Genomic DNA, 24029 nt, shown 5'->3' with positions numbered 1-24029 from the left:
GTGTGCAACCAGAGTTGCTACTTTCAGTGTCAGAGCAAAGAAGGAAGTTTTTGCATGTTGCAGCTGTGCGGGACACAATTATAGTGCATGCACTGAAACTGAAAAATGTATTGACTGTAAGGGTTCACATTCAGCAAGATCTCAAGAATGTCCTGTTTATAAAGATGGCCAACTTATATTAAGGATTTGTATTGAACAGAAAGTATCCTTTCATGTGGCTCGTCAGGAGTATAGAAAATCTCTCTACATGAAGAATGCTGTAACACCCAGTGTTAGTTTTATCCAGGCTCTCTCCAAGAATGAGCAAAAGAAGACAAGGCTTTGAATCAAATTCGCCTAAGAATTTAGCCTCAAACCAGGCTTTGTCTGAGCAGGTAAAATCTCTCACTTCTGCTATTGCAGCATTGAGTACTGGCAAGAAAGATAGTTCTGGTGGAAAGACTGATAGTGGTCTACAGAAAACCACTGCAGTCAGTACACAACTCCCACTGTACCAACTATGGAGCAAACTACTAAGATCTCAATGAAGAGATTTACAAGAAAGTCGTCCACCTGGTACAGTATCTCTGACCTTCCCAGGCATCCAAATTCCCACCATCTCAAGGTCTCTTTGGGGATATAGTGACAGATGGAAGTACATGAAGAAAAAAACATTTCCTAAAAATGTTAAACAGAAAAAAAAATCCCGGATAATAGTTGATTAATAATCTTCAAACAATGATCTCCATATATCAGGAAAAAAACCAATTTTAAGTGTATAATTATTCATTGGAATGTTTGCGGTCTTTGTTTTCATAGTGAGGATGTCAAAATCCTACTAATGGAAGAGAATCCTTTAATACTATGTCTGCAGAAGACTTGCCTCCATCTTCAGGATGAAGTGTCTTTTTGCAGGTACATATGTGAGAGATGCAACCATCCAGCTGTGGGTAGAGGGCGAGGTAAAGTAGTTTTCCTAAAGCAAATAATATTGGCCATGCAGATACCACTGGATAAAAATATCCCTGCAGTCTGAGTAAAGATATTGGCGCTGTTTAAATGAATATTTGCAACTTGTATCTTCTCCCAAATTCCAGTATCAGTGAAGATGATCTACCCAAGTGTTTTCATAGATTCTTTTGTCTTGCCTAATAATTGCCAATTTCAATGCCTATCAATATTCATGGGGCTCATCATCATGTTCTTCTAAGGCTGAACTTGGATCTTTGTTTGTTGAATGATGGGTTGTAGTACACTTATGTCATCTTTATCAGATATGTTTTTGTGCATTGATCTAACCTTGATGTCAGCATTCCTTCTTCCATACCTTACTTGGTGCGTATCCAAAAACTTCTTTGTAAGTGATCACCAACCAGTTATCATCTTACTCGGAAATAGCAATCTGACTGAGTCTTCCTTGCAAATAGGTGGTTTAGAAAAAAAATTAGATTAGAATAATGTGAAATTCCCCAAATTTTTCTTTTTTAAAATACAGGTAATCTACTTAACAGTTTTAAATGGGCCTCACCATATCATCCACGACCTAGTTCACTGTTTCTACTTTATTTCATTCCCATCATTTAAAATTTATAAAGAAATTACATATATTTATGAAGCCTTTAAAAAATTCTCGTAGGATTTTAAAGCTATATTTAATTTTTGTATCTGCTAAAGTTTAGAAATTTAAGTTCACAAAATGTTGATTTTCAGTTACATTTTTATCTTCACAAAACTTCAGATATATTGTGCTTTAGTAATTTTTAGGATTATATTTGAGCTGTCATTTAAGAAGCAATTATCACAAAGCATGAAATAAGGTTTTAAGGTAAAGTTTAAAATAAGAAAAACATTAATAGTATATAAGCGAACTCCATACACGTACCTGTATTTATGTGTAGATAGAAATTCGTACAAACTAAGATTACTCATACATCTAAAAATGGTTAATTTATTGAATTTATTACTGGCATTCAAAGCAAGTATGATTTCTGTAATGATTAATCCTTTTTTATCCATTTGCACATTGTATCATGAACAAATTACTTTGTGAAGTAAAACAGTTTGTTCAGAGTGATATGTTACATAGTTTATAAATTGCTGTGCTAATCTTTTGGTTATTCCAAAATTGAGATTAATAATAAAACAAAATTGTACAACAAAACCTCGTATGAAATGAATAAAGCATTTATTTAACGTTAAATAACAAATGAAAGTACAATCTAATTTATTTTTATTTGTATTATTGTCTAAATCAATGTTCATTTACTACTTTCAGAAGGTGATAGCTCTGTAAACTTATTTCTTTATAACTCGTGTACTTTTGAAAAGGATATAGGTTTTAGATTGAGAAACATAGTTATTTTGATTGAATGTCTAGTAAATGGCCCACCAACCTAGTTCATCTTTTGACAAATTTTTTCCTCTCTCATATTTGTTTAAAGTCCACTTCATTTTTGATTTTATCAATCTCATTCATTACAAACACTTTAAAGGTATTTTATTCCTTTTTTTCTGTTTTTACTTTTGTCCGCATTTTACTGACATAAAGCACTTGCTACACAGCACATGAATATTTTCAAAAATTTCTTTTAATCCTTTGATTTGTATTCGATTTAGCAGATTTTTTTAATGAATGTGCAGGAAAGAATAAGCTCTCCTTGTTTGTGCTGATGTGCTTTCAATGTTTGCATTATTTACATCCATCCTTTAAATTTTACTTTCTATGCTACAAAATTTTTTCGCTTCATTATCCTCCTTCTGATACATTTCATTATCTTCATTTTTTATTTCAGACTAAAATTCTTTCCTTGCAATAAATCCATACAGTTTCTGCCAAAAGAATAATGTCAGCAACTCATTGTTCCTTTCTCCTTGGATAGTTATTCCACTCTTAAATTTCTGTATTGTTTCAATTTTCAAGATAAAAAGCAATGGAAAGAAATTCTCCCCTCTCTGAACTGTTACCTGATTTTTACATTGATTTTAAATAATTTTTCTATATGTATTTGAGTACTTTTTGCAATACAATAAAAACTGTTACCTACATTACTTTTACTTCATTACAGAATTTAAAAGTAGTATGGCTGTGCATTTTCTTTCAGTTTACTGTTTGTAATTGTGACTGATATAAAAAAAGATTAGCTTTTCTTATTGAAGGAATACTGATAAAAATCAAAAATCTTGTTAATTTTCTACTTCACTTCATTGCGTTTTCTTTAAATACTTGTATTTTGATGATACTACATTTACCGTGAGGTAACATATTTTATTTCTAAAAGTTGTAGGACAGGTATTTTGTTATTACACCTATAATATTATTACCCATTAAGTATTTGACATAATTACTTAAACTGATAGAAATCGGGTAGTGTAAATTAATTTGTTTTAATAATTTTTTTTATAATCAAAAGTATCAAATTAATTTTTCTTTTTTGTTTAATCAGTTATTATGTAAATTGAAAATTTTTTATCAGGTGCATTGAACTTAATTTTATTTACAAGCAGTAACCCAAGATGTTTGTAAGTATTTTGTAATACCTGACTGTTATTATTGTTTAACAAAATTTATTATTGATAATAAATTATTTATTTGTAATTTATCACCTTAAAAACAAAACTACTATCGAAAATATTAATAGTTTTATTAATAAAACTAAATTAAAAAGATAGATTTGACATTAACCTTTAAAAACTAGTTTTTTATGTTGTGCCATTAAACAGTTCAGTTAATGTTAAATTGAAAAATATAATGTTAAAAAAAATTGAATATAGTTATTGACCTTTGACTGATTTTTAACTGATGAATATAGCTATTATTTATTTGAAATGACTGGTAAAATAGAACTTAATGAGAAAATATATATATATTTTGGGAAAAATAAAAATTATTTTTATTATTAAATTTAATTTTTAAAAAAATTTTCTGACTTCTCAAAAACTACATTCAAGATGGTTTTTAATAACCTGCCCAGAAAAGTAGTTATAGTGGTTTACAATGTAATCTGCGTCTGGGAACTAAGAGCAGTGTTAAAAATATGATTGAAAAATTTAAAGCTTTTTGCAATTTTCATATGAATTTGTGTTTAAAAAATAAGTATTTTCTAATTATAATCCACTTATTATTGATTTGCTTGCAGAATAAGGACCTCTACGAAATGGTTCTCCTAAATTCCTCTTCAAATCTTTCTCAATCTCTGTTCTTCCTTTACCTGATTATTCACTTTTTCTTGATATTAATCTAGTCTTCTTCCAGTTATGATTAAATAAAAAATTTCTTTTGCTACTCTTCTGCTTAGATTCCCTGTAAGTACCCAAATTATCATTGTCCTCCTACCCTGTTCTTTTTATTCAATTTCTTTTCACCTTTCCGATGTACATTTTTTATTTATTTTTATTATTACAACTTTGAATATGTTCTATCCATACTTTAACGAATAAGATTAGATGAATGATTATAAATGAGAAGTGCCAGACATTTGCTGGGTATTGAGTCCCATTCACTGGTTTGTTAACACTACACTAGCTGGCCAGCCTACTTTTTAGAAACTTCACCTCAGTTATTCTGACTTCCCTTCTCGTATTCAAGAAAATTCCGAATTGTACGTAAGAAAGGAACATAATAACTCGTGAATATTGCTTGTCTACAGTTTATCGCTGCATCCTTATTTATCTTTGGGAGTAAAGCAAAAATATCTGGTGGCTTAATACCCAGAAATGTCAATAGACAGAAATCTTTTGAGATCAAGCGATGACAAAAATAGTTCTTGGAACATGGCTGTTGTTTCATTAGCAGTTTTGACAGGTATCTTACTGACCCAATCAACACTCATCCTTTCCTCTTGTTAAGCTATTAATTGTTAGATTTGTCGTAACAAGTTAAATTACTATCTACAGTTTTAAAAGGCTTATTGAATGGTGGAAGGAGATCGCACACCAAACACCAATTTTATGTGAATGGTTGTGAAAAGTATGAAGATATGTTTGCTTTATATTAAGCTATTTTGAGTGTTCATAACAATGTCCAACACGACGTTGTTATTTATGAAATTATTATCAATACAGTTCAGCACAGTCTAGGCGTCAGTGCACAATGTCTTTCTAAGTGGATTGGAGTTTCTCATTCAATGGTTTGGAGGACACTTAAACAAAACAAGTTTTATCCTTATCATAAACAGCCAATTCAACATCTACACCAGTAGACGGTTCGCTTTGCTTGCAGTTCTGAAACTGGTGGAATATAAATCAACAACTCTACAAGTATCTTTTGTTTACCAGTGAGGCACATTTCACTCGAGATGGTATCAACAACTTATGCAATGAGCATACATGGGCAGAACTAAACCCTCATGAAACCTAGGAAGGCCTTCTTTGCAATCAGCTCTTTGTACCATTCATATTACCTGGCTGCTTAAAAATGTTGCTGTAACGCTGAGACGCAAAGTATATTTACAGCATGATGGCACACCTTCCCACTTCTCTTGTGGTATTTTCATTCACTTAAATCATTGTATCCCGGAGATGGATTGGTCGTGAAGGTTCAGATTCCTGGCCGCCAAGATTACCTGATCTAACACCTTTAGATTTTGCATCTAGGGATGAATGAAAAATGTTGTATACAAAACAAAAATACATTCTTGTGAGGAATTAACTGCTCTCATTACTGATGAGTCCAAGCAACTTAAGGACAGCACTGAAGAACTAAAAAGAGAAACAAAAACAGTGCAGAAGTGTGCCAAGGTATGTGTTGAAAATGGTGGGCTTATTTTAGAACATTTATTATAAACTGTTACGTAAAATGCACTTTGGACTGGTCTACTGTTTGTAGATAGAACTTGAATTTTTCTAACTTTCCTTTGTTTTATTTAACTTATCTTACACCATTTTTTTCAGAATTAAATTCCCTACATGTTTTGTTAAAAAGTTTTATTTAACAAAGTTATTGTATATCAAACATAAAAAAAACAGGGCTTTTATCCCATCCCACCGGGTTGGTCTTGTGGTGAACGTGTTTTCCCAAATCAGCTGATTTGGAAGTCGAGTTTCAGCATTCAAGTCCTAGTAAAAGGTAGTTACTGTTATATGGATTTGAATACTAGATCATGGATGGCAGTGTTCTTTGGTAGTTGGGTTTCAATTAACTACAAATCTCAAGAATGGTTGAATTGAGACTATACTTCATTTACACTCATACATATCATCCTCATTCATTCTCTGAAGTAATATCTGAACGTAACAACCAGAGGTTAAACAGGAAAAAGGAAAAAAAGGGTTTTTACCCCAATTTATTGGTTTTCACCCAAAATTTCTCAAAACTGCTGCAGGTATTGTTCTGGAACCTACTTTATTTAATTGTTTTTAGGTACCATAAGAAGTCACTAACTCTGCCCCTTAATTAGGGTCTTAAAAATCTCAGTATGACCTCATTTCACTGAAGCAGCTGAAATCTGAGCGAAATCTTTCACTAGCCATGACTGACAAACAAAGCATTTTAGGATATTTGTATATATAATGAACTTTTTCCATAATTTTCACATGTAGAATAGGTTATGAAGTCCCAAGATAACTTCATGATACACTCTATATTCTTCTACTTACAATTGAATCTTCTCTTGACTAACAATTACGTTGAATTCTGATTTTATGAATTCATTTTTTCTAATTGCATGTTGTCTTCTTTATGTTAAACGATTACATTTTATTTTATTATTTTTATATAACACTGTAGTTTACAATGCAGTTTTTTATATAGGTTAACTATCGATAGCATCATGTCTGGTATGTTGATATTTTCCTGGGCAAATGGTTAGCATTTCTGACATTGTTATATTTAAATAGTTTAACTATAAACTTGCATTATATCTGAAATTTTGTGTTCTCTCTCTCTCTCTCTCTCTCTCTCTCTCTCTCTCTCTCTCTCTGTGCGTGTGTGTGTGTGTGAGTGAGAGAGAGTGGATGAGAGAGGGGTAGAAATTGAAATCTAATTACCTGTATAGAAAACAATGTTATATAAACAAGTAAAAATATTTCACTGTTTTTTTTCTTTCTTAAACGCATAATCCTTGGCAGTTCTCTGAGGTTTTGAGTTTTAAATATGGTTTTCAAAAGATGAAAAAAAATGTTGGTTAGTTTTTTGTTAGTGCAGTGTTTTTATATATATTAATGATTGTATAACATTTATTTTCATTAATATGATGAAAAGATAGGATCTTAAAGGACTAAAACAAAAAAACAGCTAACAATAAGTATTATTCAATGTTTAATTTTAGTAATTAGGTTTGTTTAAATGTACACAGTTAGTTTTTTTATATTACATACTTTGGTTCAAATTAATATTGTACCAATTGCTAGCAAATACTGTACTGAATGATTTTAAAATACAAGTAGCTTTACTGGAAGTTTTGTTCCTAGACATCATAGTCATGAAGCTTGGGAAACTAAAAAATTATTATTCTTAATCTATCTCTTTAAGTAAACTCCATCCTTTACAGTTCAACATCTGAAATATTTCAGGAAATATCCTGAATCAAGGCATAAAATGGAACAGCAAAAAATCGGTGACCAAAACTATTTTTAGGTTGCTACAACGTTACACATTACTGAATACAATTTTACTTCATGCTGTTGACATTTATTAGCAACTAATGATCGTACCAATCAGGACCACTTAAATAAATAAAAAAATTTAATTCATAACTTGGTGAGAATATTTATATATATATTTTTTTTAAGTTATTAGGAAGCTATAAACTTTAATTATTGTACAAAACACACAAACTCAAAACTATTGCACTTAAAAGTAAGGTCTAGTAGGATATTTTGTATTGGTTGATAACTAAATATCTATTTCTGAATATTCAGATTTTTTTTGTAATTGACTGCTCCCAAATAGAAACAACTGACCTTATGTAAAACAGGAAGACATTTTTTTTGAAATAATACTATCTATGATTTTTAAGAAGTTAGAACCAGGAAAGTCCACAACATTTAGAATTAAATTTTATTTTACCTTGTTAATGAGCTGTTAAAAATATTTTAAAACTGAAAATTACAGAATTCTGTGTTTGAGAGTTACAGTTTTACCTAATAAGTTATGAAATACATTGTCTCATGTTTTTTCATATAAGTGATATTTTTTAATGGTGAACTAACAGTCAAATCAACTTAAGTAGTGTAAAAAAATAACTCAATATTGATGTTTATTTTAAAATAGATTAGTTCCAAATATAAGTAAAATAAATATTTAATATTGTAACAAGACCATCAGTGTAGCGGACCTGAGTAACAGATTTGTACCAATTAAGAAGAAAGTAGTAGAAAATATAATGAGATGAATTAGAAAAGGGCTAAGAGAAATCCTTTGGTAATAACAAGTCTGTTTAAAAATCATCTTTTATAATACTGCCCATTGATACACTAAACACATGTCGTTCTGTGAGAAGAGTTAACACACCAAGGTTTGGAATTTCATGGGAAAATGTGAGGGCGGTCAATCATTCTCACACATCGAATTGAGTCCAGTCTGGCAGGTAAACAGGATAGGAGTATAAATTTTCTGTAGAAGACCAGTTAAAAATCAGTACTGCGAAATCAGTCTAAGCAAGACATTATGATGTATCTGCAAGATGTCAGTCAGCAACAGTATTCTGTGAGGAAGTCAGTGAAGGAGCGAATTTCTAGTGTGAATTAAGTTTGGTGCGATTATGGTGACTTCACAAGTAATTCCAGTATGGACAATACATGAAAAAAAGAAATGGTTCGGTGAGTTACTTTTAGACTATAAGTAAAAGGGATAATATACCACATTTCATTCATAAATTGTTAGGATAGTTTTATTTCTGAACAGCAAAGCTATTTGTGGTGAAAGAACTTTATACTAGTCTTATCTATTTTACTGTTATTGTTAATACTAGACCAGTGGTTAAAAGTATTAAGACTAGTGGTCATGCTAATGTCTTTTGTCAATGGACTGAATTCTGGTTTTCATTATTTATCTACCTGTGAATAAATCCTGACAATTACTTTAAATTCTGTTTTCTATGTAATCACTGTTTATTATTATTACTATTGTTATTGTTGTTGTGATTACTACGATCATTATTTGTTTATTTATTATTGTCATTCTAAGTGTTATTGTGAGTTGTTTATTATTATTATTATTAATTTATTTATTTGTCTTGTTTTACTTATGTTTTTAAACCAATAAATTGTAATTATATAAACATTTTCAATTGCCAATCTCTCAATATCCTGATCCAATCCATGAACAAGTGACAGTATTTTTTTAATGAACTTCACCGCCTGGTCACTCATTTATACTATTTTCTGCTTTTTACTTAATTTTTGAACTGCAAATATTGACACAGGGTGGTTTAATTCCAGTATTCTATAAAACTAACAAAATGCTTATTACATTTTTTTAACAAATATTTTAATAAACATTTATTCTTAATTTCATTTTATAGACTTTATTTTAATTGGAAATTAAAATTTTATAGTAGTTAATATAAAATTATAAAAATTGTGATTTGGCTGGAGAATCATCATGTAAGTAAATTAGGTACAATTTTTACCCATTTTCTTTTGTAGATATTTCGTAATTTCTAAATAAAATTTTTTTCCAATAACATAAAATAGATTATTTTAATATAAGAATACTGTTATATTGTATTTATTCCCTAAGTTACATTCTTTGATATAAAAATTTTAGCCATATTTAATAGATCAGTATACCATTAAATTATTTTTTATGCATTAATTGTACTCGGTTAGACCAGCTTTATAATCATCACCTTCTGGTTTCTTTTACATTTTTAATCTCCATATGTGTTGCAGCCACATACTTTTGATGTATGATATTAAAAATGTCAAGTACAATAAATTATAAAATTTACATAATGTAGTTGTAGCAGAAGCTGTTCTTGTCAGTTAATTTGTTTGGTATGTAGGCCGTATAATAATGATGATGGTAATGGTGATTGTAACTGTGAACTGTTAATATTATATACTGTACTACGTTGTTCTGTTACAGGTCTGGTGGAGGGGGCAGCCGAGAACTGGTTAAGAGTAATCAGGAGACGCTGTCAGTCACACCAACCAGCAGGGTAACTAAAGATAATGTTACATTATCATGCACATAGATTATCATCATCTAATGTATACATACAACATCATCTAATGTACACACCCACACCCCCTTAACAATCATAATAAATACTTTTACAGCGCTAATTTTTATAGGTACTGCATACCAGTCAAAGACAGTGAAGTAAATTCCTTTTTATTTTACCATGATACTTGATTTAATTACATTATTCATTTTTCATACTTTTTATTAAAGTGTATCTCCCATAAACTCACTTTTTATTGTAAATTATCATAATAATTATTTATAAAATTTATTATGTGAAGTCAACATATGTTTTGTATTAATTTTATTTTAACTATTTTTGAAGTGTATTTGAATAATATATTTCTACACTCAATAAATAATTAATTATAGAACAGATTTTTATGATTCAAAACTGATAGATATATCTTCCATAGCATTGCTGCTCAAAAAGAGATATTGGTTAAATATCCCTCTGAACTTTTAACGGTAAGGTATCTTTTTACATAATACAAGAAACAAGATAGGAGTACTGATGTCCCCTATAAAAAAGCATTGCTGTGTACCTGTCATTAACCATATTTTATTTTCTATTTCCTTTTTCATATTAGTCTTTTAATTTATTCAGTGTGCATATATAATATGTCATATTGTCTAAAAAGTATTAAGCCTTTGTAGACTAAAATTGTTATTGGAAAGTATCGTTGTGTGACCATATATGCACTATTTTTTTCGATGACCTTCTGTTACTTTTTCGGCTACATCATAATTTTGTCGCTATAGAACTTAAGTAGTTTCTGGTCAAAAAATTGTGACACGTGGTTTTCACAGGCCTCTTTTGAAACTAACTTAACACCATTCAGGGAGTTTTGCAGAGTGAAATAAATGATAGCCTGACAATGCCAGGTCCAGGCCATACGGTAGATGCATTAAAACCTTCCAGTCAGGTTCTCTCAATTTCTGACAAGTCGTTAAAGATGTATGCGGTCTGACATTGTCAGTGTGGTATTTGACACTCTTTCTGTTGACCAGTTCAGGTTGTTTGTTTTGAATTGCTAGTTGCAATCGTACTAATTGTTGACAATGCAGGTCTGAATCTATCGTTCTGCCTGGTGGCAGAAGCTTTTGTAGAGATTCGCAAATAGATATTCGATTGAGTAAATTTCTTTGAGTCAGATCATGTGGCACCCAAATGTCAAGCTTCTTTTTGTAGCCAACTTTCTCGAAATGGTTTAACATTGTTGATGGATGTTTAGGTCATTGGCGATGTCATGACTGCTTACATGCTAGTCTTCCTCAATTTTTGCCAGAGTATGCTAATGCTATCTCTTGCACAAAAGGCTCATTACTTATCAGACTAGCTGTTGTATATATATATATATATATATATATATATATATATATATATGCAGATGTTAACAAAGTATGCTTGGTAACCCTTAAAATTATTTTCATCATTTAAATAGAAAAATGAAATGTGGCAAATGCTCCTATCCCAAAATGATCTATATTCATTGATCTGTATAACTTTATTATATAGATCTATATATTTTTCAGTATGAGACTACCACATCCCCCCTAGCCACCATTTGAAAAAAACTGAAAAATTGTAAATGAAAGGGTATTTGAATTATGGAAGTTTAATATTATTGCAACTAGTTTGAAAATTGTCCTACAGTACACCCCAAGTAATGGCCTCATACTCAAAAGAAGATTGTTTTGTGGTAGTGGATTTACTGAATTTTATTTCGTAGTGTTTTACTGTAGGGCAGTTATTTAAGAGTTACTGTTCATCATTTTCAAAGCTAACTTATAAAAATGGACTCCATTTTTGGTTTGGGTTGTCTTAGCCTGAAGTTTTTACATGAAATTTTTGTTTTCAGTGCCCTTTAAAATGATATGTCACAATAGACTATTTGACAGTGTGCAAAATAATGTCATAATTATTGATATACGCATAGATTATGGGTTTTAAAAGCAATTTGCATTAATCTGACTAAAAAAAAATGGATTTTTATCCAAAAAAAAAAAAACCAGAAAAAACTTAATTTTTTTTTAGCTCGCCATTTGGTTTGGCACGAAAATGGTTTGGATTGGCTGAATTTTTTATGACGACAGAAGTCAGTAAATATTTCTTTCCTTGATTACCGTTCCTTTGTGTCTTGGGATTTTGAAACTATTAATTATAATATCAAGTGATATTTTATGATTTCCATATTAAATTTTTGTATTCTATCTGATCATGGAAAGCAACTTCATGAAAACAGATAGCAGAAACCACCCTAATGACTTCAATTGTTGATGTGACTATAAAAAAAATTCTTGTAATTAGAAAATATACTGGTCATTTTACATATTATAAAATAGCATGATCTTGGGTTAAGCTGAGAGCAGCAGTGCACCTAAATGACCAGTCGAGCCTGACTCGGTACTCCCCTTTGGTAAGACAACATTAAATTCTAGCGAAGATTGGTAAAATAGTCCATCCACAATCTAAATATTATGTCTACAATGAAATACTCATTAATAATATGTTTACTTACATCGGTGTGGTCTTCACAGAAGAAGACAGTTGAATTATCCACTACTATATCATCAGGATTTCTGCAAGCAAGTTGCAACCACTTTTTGTGCATTTTAGCATTTTTGTAACACATACAAATATTTTTTCCCGTGTCTTTCTTGAATTATTTGTGTACGCTAGCACTACATACCATTTGTAACTCATTTTCTTCGATAAATCACAGTGAAAAATAACACAAACAAGAGAATGCTAACTCAGCTTGTGACTTTTGATTTTTATTTACTGACATGTGACATTACTGAAGCCAGTGTAGTGCCATATTGCTCAAGATGGCATTTTGGTGGTTTATTTAAATAGTGCATTTTTATTTGCTATTTTTTGAAGAAATAATAAAATAATTAAAGTTACCACATTTTGTGGGCTTGATGAACACCACTGAGATGATTTCCAGAAACCAGTCAAATAGCCTATTCTATCCTTCCCATTTAACGCTTGAGTTGCCCTCTGTTGAGACTCCTTGGGTGCATGTGGGGTGGAAAATAATCATTTCAAGGAAAGGGCATGTGCTAATTTTCAACTTTCTATGTTTATGTCTTGAAAGGTTACTTAAGTATTGGCATATTTTTGTTATTATCACCATATACACAAGGTAGTTTATATATCAAAGGGAAGTCCAAAAAATTCAAGTTAGTTAATTTTTCAAAAATTTCTTATATGAAAAAGTTATTGAAAACATTACTGGAACCTATTTTGAGGTGTCAACCTCAGCTTTTTCATTATATTGACCATCATATAATTGGCATTCTTGTATCTTTTCTCCTTCAAAGTACTTTTCAAGAGGAAACAAGTAAAAATCAGCTAGTGCCAAATTGGGAGAACGGTTACTGTTTTATTGTGTTTTGCCAAGAACTGTTTGACAAGCATCAATTGATGTGCCAGTGCATTGTCATGCAAATGAATACTGTGGCAAAATATGATTCATATTCCATATCCCAACTGTTGATACTACTTACTTGATATTTTTCTTACTTTCTTCTATATTTTCAAAAAAACATGTTCAATATTTTTCTTCATTTGTCCAGGTAGACAGGTACATATTATGAATTTCATCTTCAATACTAACATGATCATTATTATAAAATCCTTATACCAATAATAAACCATTGTTTTTTCATTGCCAATTCTCCATATGCTTGTTCAGACAACCATAATATCTTGGCAGTGATTTTTTTAAGCAAATCGCAAAATTGTATATTTGTGTGTTGTTCAGTTGCTGCCATTTTTCACTAAAACATACTCAATATAAAACAAACAGTTTTAGTATTACTGTATGCGAAACAGAAAACATGACTGTGATACAGCTATACTGCGACATCATAAGATTGTTAATGTTAAAACCAAATATTTCTGTATTGTAACTGCTGTTTTAAACTGCATGAAGCAATTTCTAAATCTTTTTGAACCAATCTGTATGTGTGTGTGAATTTGTAATTAAGGGTCATAGCAATGTATGATAATTATTATCACATGAGTTTTCTGTGCATGCACAAACCCTAATAAATGAATGGAAGCATGCTTTTTCGATATAGAAAAAACATAGTTCAAAATATTATCAGAATTTCAGCTAGAAACTATTGAAACCATTCATAATATTGAATTTTTATTTTACAGTTTACAGCCCATTAAGATTCAGCAGCATTAAGAGGAAAGGGGAGGGTGTTAAATATTCCCACTAAAAATAATTACTTTCCAAAATTCAGGAATGTTTCCATAAAATAAATCCTGGAAATTTATGCATCACTGTGTACGACTGCTGTTAATTTTCTACAGAAAAATTTATGTTGCTTTGAATTGAAGGTATTTTACTGTGGTCAAGTATAACCTTGCTAGGAGTACAGCTGTAAAGGCATGTTACATACAAGTTTGTATTCGTTATGTTTATAATTACTATTATTTTTAATTGTAATGATTAATCCCTCTATGAATCATGACATCTTGCCAATGGTGAGGGGGTTTGAGTACTCAGTGATACAGAGTAGACCAAAGGTGCAACCATATCGGAGAGATATCTGTTGAGAGCCAGACTGAGGAATCATTCTTGAAAGAGGGCAACAGCACTTTCAGTAGCTGTTAAGGATGTAGGTCAGGAGGATTTAGACGACCAAATTATGAGTACTGCGCAGCTGAAAGGAATGGAAAACTACAGCTGTTTTTTTTTTCCAAGAAAATGTAGTTCTCTGCATTTCAGAGAGCTAAACAAAAAAGAAGGCGTCTTCCTTGCTAATGTATTCTGGAGTTAAACTAGTCCCCTGTTCGTATCTCCGGGCAGGGAATACTAAGGGGTCACCAGAAAATTAAAAAATAACATCCTACGAGCCAGAGCGTGGAATGTTAGAAGTTTAAAAAAGGTTGGTAGGTTAGAAAATTTAAAGAGGGAAATGGGTAGGTTAAATGTAGATGTAATAGAATTAGCAAGATTTTCTGGGAAGAGGAAAACAACTTTTGGTCAGGTGATTCTAGGATAATTAACTCATCGTCAAATAAAGGGCAAGCAGAAGTAGATTTTGTAGTGAAAAAGAAGATAGGGAAGAGAATAGAGTATTTCAAAAAGCTTAACCATAGAATCACTGTAGTACGGATAAAGTCAAAACCTAAGCCAATGACTGTTAACATCTATATATCTACAAGTGCACATGATGATGAGGTAGAATGTGTAGATGAAGAAGTTGATGAAGCAATTAAATACATAAAAGGGGATGGAAATTTAATAATAGTTGGAGACTGGAATGAAAACATTGGAAAAGGCAATGAAGGAAATGTGGGTGAATACAGGCTGGGCAAAAGGAATGAAAGAGGGGGCCGACTTATTGAGTTTAGCACGAAGTATAATTTAGTAATTGCCAACACCCAGTTTAAAAATCATAATAGAAGAATATACACATAAAAAAGCCAGGTGATACTGCAAGGTACAAGACAGATTATATCATTGTTAAACAAAGATGTAGAAATCAACTCATTGACTGTAAAGTATATCCAGGGCAGACATTGATAGCAACCATAATTTAGTGATAATGAAATGTAGATTGGGGTTTAAAAACCTGAAGAAAAGATGTCAGATGAATTGGTGGAATGTAGAGAAGCTTGAGGAAGAGGAGGTAAAAAACGTTTTTGAGGAGGACATCGCAAGAGGTCTGAGTAAAACAGATAAGGTAGAAAATGTAGAAGAAGAATGGGAGAATCATAAAAAGGAAATTCTTAAATCAACAGAAGCAAACTTAGGTGGAACAAAGAGAACTGGTAGAAAATCTTGGATAATGGAGAAAATATTGTAGTTCATGGATGAACGTAGAAGGTATAAGAATGCTACTGATGAAGAGTGTAAAAGGAGCTATTGACAGTTAAGAATTATTATAAACAGGAGGTGCAAATTAGCGAAAGAAGAGTGTATTAAAGAAAAGTGTTCAGAAGTAGAAAGAGAAATGATCATTGGTAAAATAAACAAAGCATACAGGAAAGTTAAGGAGAATTTTGTGATACATAAATTAAAATCTAATAATGTGTTAAACAAAGATAGTACATCTATTTATAACACAAAAGGAAAGGTTGATAGGTGGGTGGAATGTATTGAAGAGTAATACAGATGAAATGAATTAGAAAATGATGTTATAGAGGAAGAAGAGGAAATCAAAGAGGATGAAAGGATAGAAAATACTGAGATCTGAATTTAAGAGAGCATTAAAAGGTTTGAATGGCAGAAAGGTCCTGGAATAGACAGAATATCTACAGAATTACTGTATAGTGCAGGTGACGAAGCAATAGATAAATTATACTAACTGGTGTGTAATATTTGCAAAAAAAGGGAAGTTCTGACAGTCTTCAAAAAGAGTGCTATAGTCATGATACCAAAGAAATCAGCAGCAGATAAGTGTGAAGAATAAGAATAATTAGCTTAATTAGTCATGCATCAAAAATTTTAACTAGAATTCTGTACAGAAGAATTGAGAGAAGAGTGGAAGAAGTGTTAGGAGAAGACCAGTTTGGTTTCAGGAAATGTATAGAGATAAAGGAAGCAATTTTAGCGCTCAGATTAATAGTAGAAGGAAGATTAAAGTAAAGCAAATCAACATACTTGGTATTTAGAGACGTAAAAAAGGCATTCGATAATGTAGAGTGGAATAAAATGTTCAAGATTTTAAGAAAATTAGGGTTCAAGTAAAGAGATAGAAGAACAATTACTAGCATTTACAGGAACCAAACGGCAACAGTAATAATTGAAGAACATAAGAAAATAGCCATAATAAAAAAAGAAGTCCAACAAGGATGTTCCCTATCTCCCTTACTTGTTATTCTTTACATAGAACTAGCAATTAATGATGTAAAAGAATAATTTAGATCCAGGGTAACAGTACAAGGTGAAAAGATAATGATACTACGATTTGCTGATATAGTAATTCTAGCTGAGAGTAAAAAGGATTTAGAAGAAACAATGAACGTAATGGATGAAGTCCTACGCAAGAACTACCGCATGAAAATAAACAAGAACAAACCCAAAGTAATGAAATGTAGTAGAAATAACAAAGATGGACCACTGAATGTGAAAATAGGAAGAGAAAAGATTATGGAGGTAGAAGAATTTTGTTATAAAGTAGAAGTACTAAAGCTTGATGAAATAAAAGCAATATAAAATGCTGATAACAGGCGAAACAAGCCTTCAGTCAGAAATATAATTTTTTTACACAAAAAATTAATTTAAACATCAGGAAAACATTTTTGAAAGTATATGTTTGAAGCATAGCTTTATATGGAAGTGAAACTTGGACGATTGGAGTACCTGAGAAGAAAAGATTACAAGCTTTTGAAATGTGGTGCTACAGGAAAATGTTAAAAATGAGACGTGTAGGATGTCACGGGTATCCCAAAATGAAACGACTGGCACTAGATTGGGATAATTGGAGAGCTGCATCAAACCAGTCAAATGACTGAAGACAAAAAAAAAGAAGACATAAAATAATTCTGCTCCAAGAAGCATGTCAATGTCACTTAGTTTGTGGAAATCTGGATCAACCATTAGCAGATTCTGAGGTAATTGCAAACTTGATTTTCTGATTTGAGCTGTGAGTAATTGTTAACTGGTGGTTGGTAAAACTACGCACTCAATATTCGCTGCGAATCTGTTCACTCTTGATTTAATACATTCCACGAAATTAGTTGTAATGGTTGTGGCCTTGCTTATACCATTAACTTGTAACATGTTTTTCTTTTATGGTAGTCTTTAAAACTTAGCAGTTTTCTCATTGATGAAATTGGACTGTGAATCGCTGTCAAGTAATACGCGACAACAATGAGAATTACCATGTATATCCAACTCTAAAACAATGGCTTTTGACAGCATGACAACAGGTATGGATTGCTTCAAACTAACATTTGACATGGATACTATTGTTTGTTGTGGAATTTCTACTGGAGACAATTCATCGCCGCTAGCAGAAATCTAATTTTGTTTAACACTAGAATTAGGTCTCATGTAATGCAGCAAATTTATATATTATATATATTATATTTTTTGCTCCAATGTTTGCATAAGCCTGACTGACAGACTTTTATGCTGACTGTTTAGACAGTTGAAGCATAGACCACGTTTTTTAAGCTCAAGTTCAGGGTCAGGAATTGATAACGTTTTGAAAGCTTCACAAAAATAGATTGGGTTTGCGGTTGATTACTAAAGTATAATTTTATGTAGACATGACAATTTTCAGATAATGTATTATTTTTTGAAAATTATTTAAATTTTGGTAGTTGCACTTTATTTGGTAATTGATTGTTCATATGCGATTTATGAGACTTGCTATTTTCAACTGATTCCATACCTTGACATTTAATTGCAGAAATGTTTCTAATTTAGACATTGTTGGCAACTGATTTATTTCTAAAGAATTTTCCCCATTTGCGTAAGGTAGCTGAATCTGATTTAGTAATTTCATGTAGTTGGCTTTTCATGTAGTAATTACATGAATTAAGAGTGTATCCCATTGCTGAATTGGTTGCCCTAATCCTGCTAGAGCACCTATGTGTTTTAATGCACTGTCTAAAAGCTTTCGTTATGTCAAAGAATTTTCTCTATCATTTTTGGAGAGGTTGAATAGTGCACTTACTATTGACCGTGTGCTTAATATTTTCCTGAATGATTTGCTCCCAGATAACACTATCATGGGTGAGGTTTCATACCACTGGCGTGTCAGGCGGGAAGTCGCAATTTTTGAGACAAACTTACAATCTTCTGAGATAACTGAGGCAAGATGCATCAGGTGATCTGCAGTATGGCATGGCACAAGGCCCCCAGATATGATTGTATCACAGTGGAGCTCCTCGTTCGAACACTTCCAGTAGTTCTTGGTCCTCTAAGTAGAATATATAATAGGTTGCTCTTCGCCGGCCACTTTCCAGCGTATTGGAAGCATGGAGACTTGGTATTGTTGTTCAAAGGTGGCGACAAAGACCCTACTGTTAGTTCTTGTTACCGTCCACTAACGCTCTTTGGCAAGGTTTTGAGAAGGCACATTAATGTTAGATTGGTCACTGATCATTTGCTGTTGGACAACCAGTATGGTTTCCGACTGGACAAGGGTACTGATGATACCATATTAAAGGTGATTGATATAGCTTCCTCTAGTTTATGCAAATATGTATTAGGAATTTTTCTGGTCATACCCATCTATGGCATTTAATAACTTATGGTGGCCCTCTGGCCTGTTTCAGATGTAGAAGCTTAAATGTGCATGAAATTAATTAGAAGTGCTCTTAAGTTACTTCAGCCATCGGACGGTTTCCATGCGTGATGGCGGGTCGGAGGTTCACAAAACCTTAGCTAAAGGATGCCCTCAAGGTAGTGTTCTGAGTCCCCATGTTTGGAACATAGAATTCGATTCCATGTTGTGTTTGAGGTTGTCATGTGGTTGTCGTTTCGTCACTTATGCTGACGACGCACTGTTACTGATTGAAGGGGAATTTGCGTAACGAGTTAGTTTCGAGCTGATCATGCTTGTGAGACACTCCAGCTGTGGAGTCTCCAATGTAAGATGATTTTCAGCCCAAAGAAAACCACAATGATGTTGCTTAACAGCCGATTGGCTATTTCCTGATGAATCTGGATTCAGATGGCTGGTTTCCCCATTTGGTATGTTATGGCTCAAAAGTACCTGGGTGTTATCCTTGATGAGAATTTTCCATTGAAGGAACATCTACAGTATGTAGCAAAAAAGGGTGCTGTTGCTCTTTGTGAAATCCATAGTCATTCATCTCAATTGGAGTTGAATTACAGTACCATGCATATCATTTACAAAGGTGTCAGTGAGGCTATTATGCTATATGGTGCACCAGTCTGGATTCACTGCTTGGCTTGGCTTAGGTGTTACGCGGACATGATTCTTCTTGCTGGTTGTTACAGGCGTTTATAGAACAGTCTCGCAGGAGGCAGTCTGTGTTATAGCCGGAGTCAAACCAATAGATATCTTGGCTAATGAGTGTAAGGAACGCTACATTTCCAAGGTAAATAACCTATTGACATCAGAACGAAAGCAGGAGATTAAGGATCGGGCCCTTGCGTCTTGGCAGGTCAGGTGGGATGAATCCCCCACAGGTCGCTACACGCACGGTATATTTCCTATAGTGTCTGATGAAGGTTCGATTAAATGGGTTTTCCCCAATCAGTATATCACACAGTTTCTCTCCGGGCATGGTGCCTTTCAGGCGAGTTTGGCCAGGTTTCGTCTGGTGGATTTGAGTCAATGCCTGGATTGTGAGACTAATGATACAGTGGACCACGTCCTCTATGTCTGTCCCTGATATGAAGTCTAACGTTAATGAGCTGTTAGGGAACTTGAGAGAATACATTTCTTTCTGGATCTCCGTATTATCTGGATGATCTGCAAGGAGTGATCTATAGTGGCTGGTTTTCTTCACACCCTTGCGGTGTGTAGGTCTGCAGAAGGTGTTTAGTCGAGGTATTTGATCGTGGCAGGATCCCAAGTGGCTAGGATTCTGGCCTAGGTATTGGATGGGTTGGAGGTATGCACATTGGCATCATGCCATGGTTATATTGGTATTGTTTTTAATTAGATTTGGGCTCACGTTTGGCCATGCTGCCAGGGTATGGTAGCCTGTGCAACCGGCAGCGTGGCTTAGTACCGCCGGTGGCGGTCCTGATTGTGACTTTGTAATACCACGCAAGACTCCATGATGGGGGTGCAGGGTTTGTCTCCGGCTCCTGCACGGACTGGAATGACCTTACATTCGCCTTGTTAGATGACTTAATTTGTTCGACTTATTTGGGTGTAGGTCTGAAGTTCTATGTTGTATAAAACATAACTCTGATTGGCGTGAGTGTAACATTGATTTAACTTTCAGCTCGTTTGTTTTTTGAGCTTTCACAGTCACGAAAACAGTGCTGTCAAATTTGGACTAGGCACAGGGTCTGCAGTTTCGGTTTGTTAGTTTGAGGGAATCATGTTAGGTTGGATGTGAAGATGTCCATTTCAAGCCTACGTGAAGGTAAAATTTGATTGTATCTTACTGATGCAAATGTCTGCTGAGGCATTTACATTAGTGGCATCCTGACCAAGGCCTGGTTGATGACTATGAGGTGTAATCAGTTAGAGGGTGTAAAGACAACCTCTGGTAAAGCCCCTCAGGGTTCAAAATGGAGGGGGTGGTGTGGCGACCGGTAACGTCACAAGGTGGGTGCCTTCCCCCTGTGGGGTTGGGAGTGCACTTACATGTTTATTAATTAAAAACTTTTCATTGTCATATCTGGCCTTTAAAAGTTTCCAAGCAACCTTATAATTTTTGGTTGAACTTTCTACAGATGATAAAATTTCTGCTGTTTCACCCTTTAAAGAACATTGGAGGTAATGAAGTTTCTTACATTGTTTTAGAATGAATGAGTGACACAAACATGTCATGAAATTGGTTTGATTTCACTGCTAAATGGGTTTTCACATGATTTAAGAAGGTCTTGTGCTGTAGACATTAACGAGAAAAATTCAGACTCAAAATTTTCCCTTTCTTCAATCTGACTTGGAATCATACTGTAATTCTATTTGTAGTTGAATTTTATCAAACTCAGACCAATCAATAATCTTCAAGCTTAGTGAGTCTAACTTTTAATTGTGTAACTTCATTTACATTTGATACAGCAGCGAAAAATGTTTTGAATCTTGTTAAATTAGCTTTAACTAAGCTACATTGTTTAATTAATTGCTTAATTTCGGTCATTTTTGCAAATGAAACAAAAAAAATAATATTATACAAATTAATTGTATAGTAGCCTATTATATTTTTAATACGTATGAAATAATTTATCGAGACATGTGATAGGCGATTGGACTGAATAGTATTATGACTATGCAGTTTAACTAAATAAACAAGAATAAATAATATGATTAAGTACTTAAAAGTATAGAATCAAATTTGTGGTAGGATAAAGTGTACAGTAAAGGAAATTTGCAATAAAGATTATGATTCACTATAGGAATGTTTTGGCAACAGATTACAAAATAACATGCTTTTACTTGTCTTGTTTATACAGCGATTGTTTATTTACTTACACAACGATAACATAACTCTGGCCTTATCTCCAACTGAAATGTAACAGCATTATGTTACGCGCACACATATATGAAAGCAACAACACAATTCATTTCAGCAGAAATAAAACTGTAAATTTATCCATCTTAATTATTATAACTTTGATGCTTTAGAAAAGATCACAGAGTATACCGAACACATCTTTGAAGAATTAATTGTAAATTATTACATTGTCACAAATTTACACTGTTTTGTTTGCACTTGAAAAAAAAAAAAACTTGCACATCTATTTCGGTAAAAAAGATGCGGCCCAAGACAGCAATGGTTGGTGGTTATAAAACAGATAAGTGGACTGTATAATAAGATGTCATTGTTTGCATGTAACTAAAAGTTATGATGACATCTTTATTATATTAGATTGATATCGACTGACACGTCATGTCCACTTCACAAACCCAACTGAGCAACACACATGAACAAGAGAATGGGAGACTCCCCACTACACCATACACACAAACATGCACCACATACAGAAAAATATTCAATAGTTGTTTAGTATGTAATAAATTATTATAAATAGTGTTTGTTTATGTTGGCAACACCATTATAACAGATGAGAAAAATATATACATTATTTTATTTAGTCTTAATAAAATAATTAAATGGCACATATCAATAACTGAATGTCAGCTATTATAATTTGATTAACTATTTTAATAAAGTCAGTTTATATAATCTAATTCTAACAATTGGTTATTCAAGCAATTTTTCTAACAAATGTGACCTTTAAATTATAATCTTTAACAATTAGCATTCATGGCGGATGACCAACTTACTTCGGCTGAAGATTTAGGAACGCCCACTATGCCTGTGCCTTGTCCTATATTTGGGGTAAAAGTAACCATTAATAATGATATATGAAGTTTTCGTACCTGCATATATACACCTCCTTTTTATTCTTTATTATTACTTTGAAGTGTTCCCAATACACTTTTGAGTTTCTTTTTCTTCCCATTTTTAAACCATCTTCAAAAAATATGGAACAAAGAACTGTTGAGTGCAGATCTAAAGACACAACGATTTACATGAAAATGAATCTCTCGCATAGTTAAACACCCGACTTATCACAATACGAGTCAGCGCTAATTGGTGAAGGAACACTGTGTTTTGATGATGAATGCTGTTCCTTTTTAGGACAACTCAGTTTATTGACGAAAATGCTTGAAATAATGAATAAATGACTGGACTGGCGTGGATATGTTGACATCACTTTGATTACCAGTACCTTTTAACTAGTACAATGATAACAGCTTTGACACTGGCAGGTGCAGGCTTCAGATGGTAATACTTATTTAAATGTATACCTAATGGGATGGTACCTGATTTGGTTACTATTGATTTATGAATAGATAAAAAAAAATCCTATCCTATTTTCAATGTTAGTGCTTTTCACTATTTATTGTTAGTTCTTTTTCATTTATTTATCAAGATGGGCTGGATGGTCAGGGCTGTATTCTTTGTGGATGGGTTGGTAAGACATGAATATCATAAGTGAAAGACGTACATGTGTGTACTTGGCATAAATAAATTTATTGAAATGAACATCAGTGCTTGTCTAGGTAAAAAATAATTTCCAATTTTTTCTTGGAATTTATTTGTTGGGGAATATTCTTAAAGAAATTTCCCTTGATATTTTTTTCTTTTATTCTTTAAACTTTTTATTTCTCAGTTTTTACTTTCTTAATTATTGAAGTATGTATAACAAAGGCAAACGATACCAGTATCGTTAAAAAAAATAATACAGTTGATTTTGTTTTTGTCAATATTTTGAGATAGCAG

General features: G+C 32.5%; 1 protein-coding gene across 1 annotated transcript in view; it reads left to right on the top strand.

Annotated features, from left to right (window-relative positions):
* The first annotated feature begins 299 nt into the window (after positions 1–299).
* The window catches only part of LOC142320061 (uncharacterized), a 39832-nt gene continuing 16102 nt past the window's right edge, over positions 300–24029 (top strand). The window contains exons 1-2 of the mRNA XM_075357738.1: positions 300–490; positions 10007–10079. Coding sequence (XP_075213853.1) covers positions 300–490; positions 10007–10079 — 264 coding nt within the window. The remainder of the gene's footprint in view (positions 491–10006; positions 10080–24029) is intronic.

The sequence above is a fragment of the Lycorma delicatula genome, chromosome 2 (assembly GCF_047948215.1).
Source record: "Lycorma delicatula isolate Av1 chromosome 2, ASM4794821v1, whole genome shotgun sequence".
NCBI classification, from domain to species: Eukaryota; Metazoa; Arthropoda; class Insecta; order Hemiptera; family Fulgoridae; genus Lycorma; species Lycorma delicatula.
The sequence above is the reverse complement of the archived record's forward strand: the minus strand, read 5'-3'. Positions and strand labels throughout refer to the sequence as shown.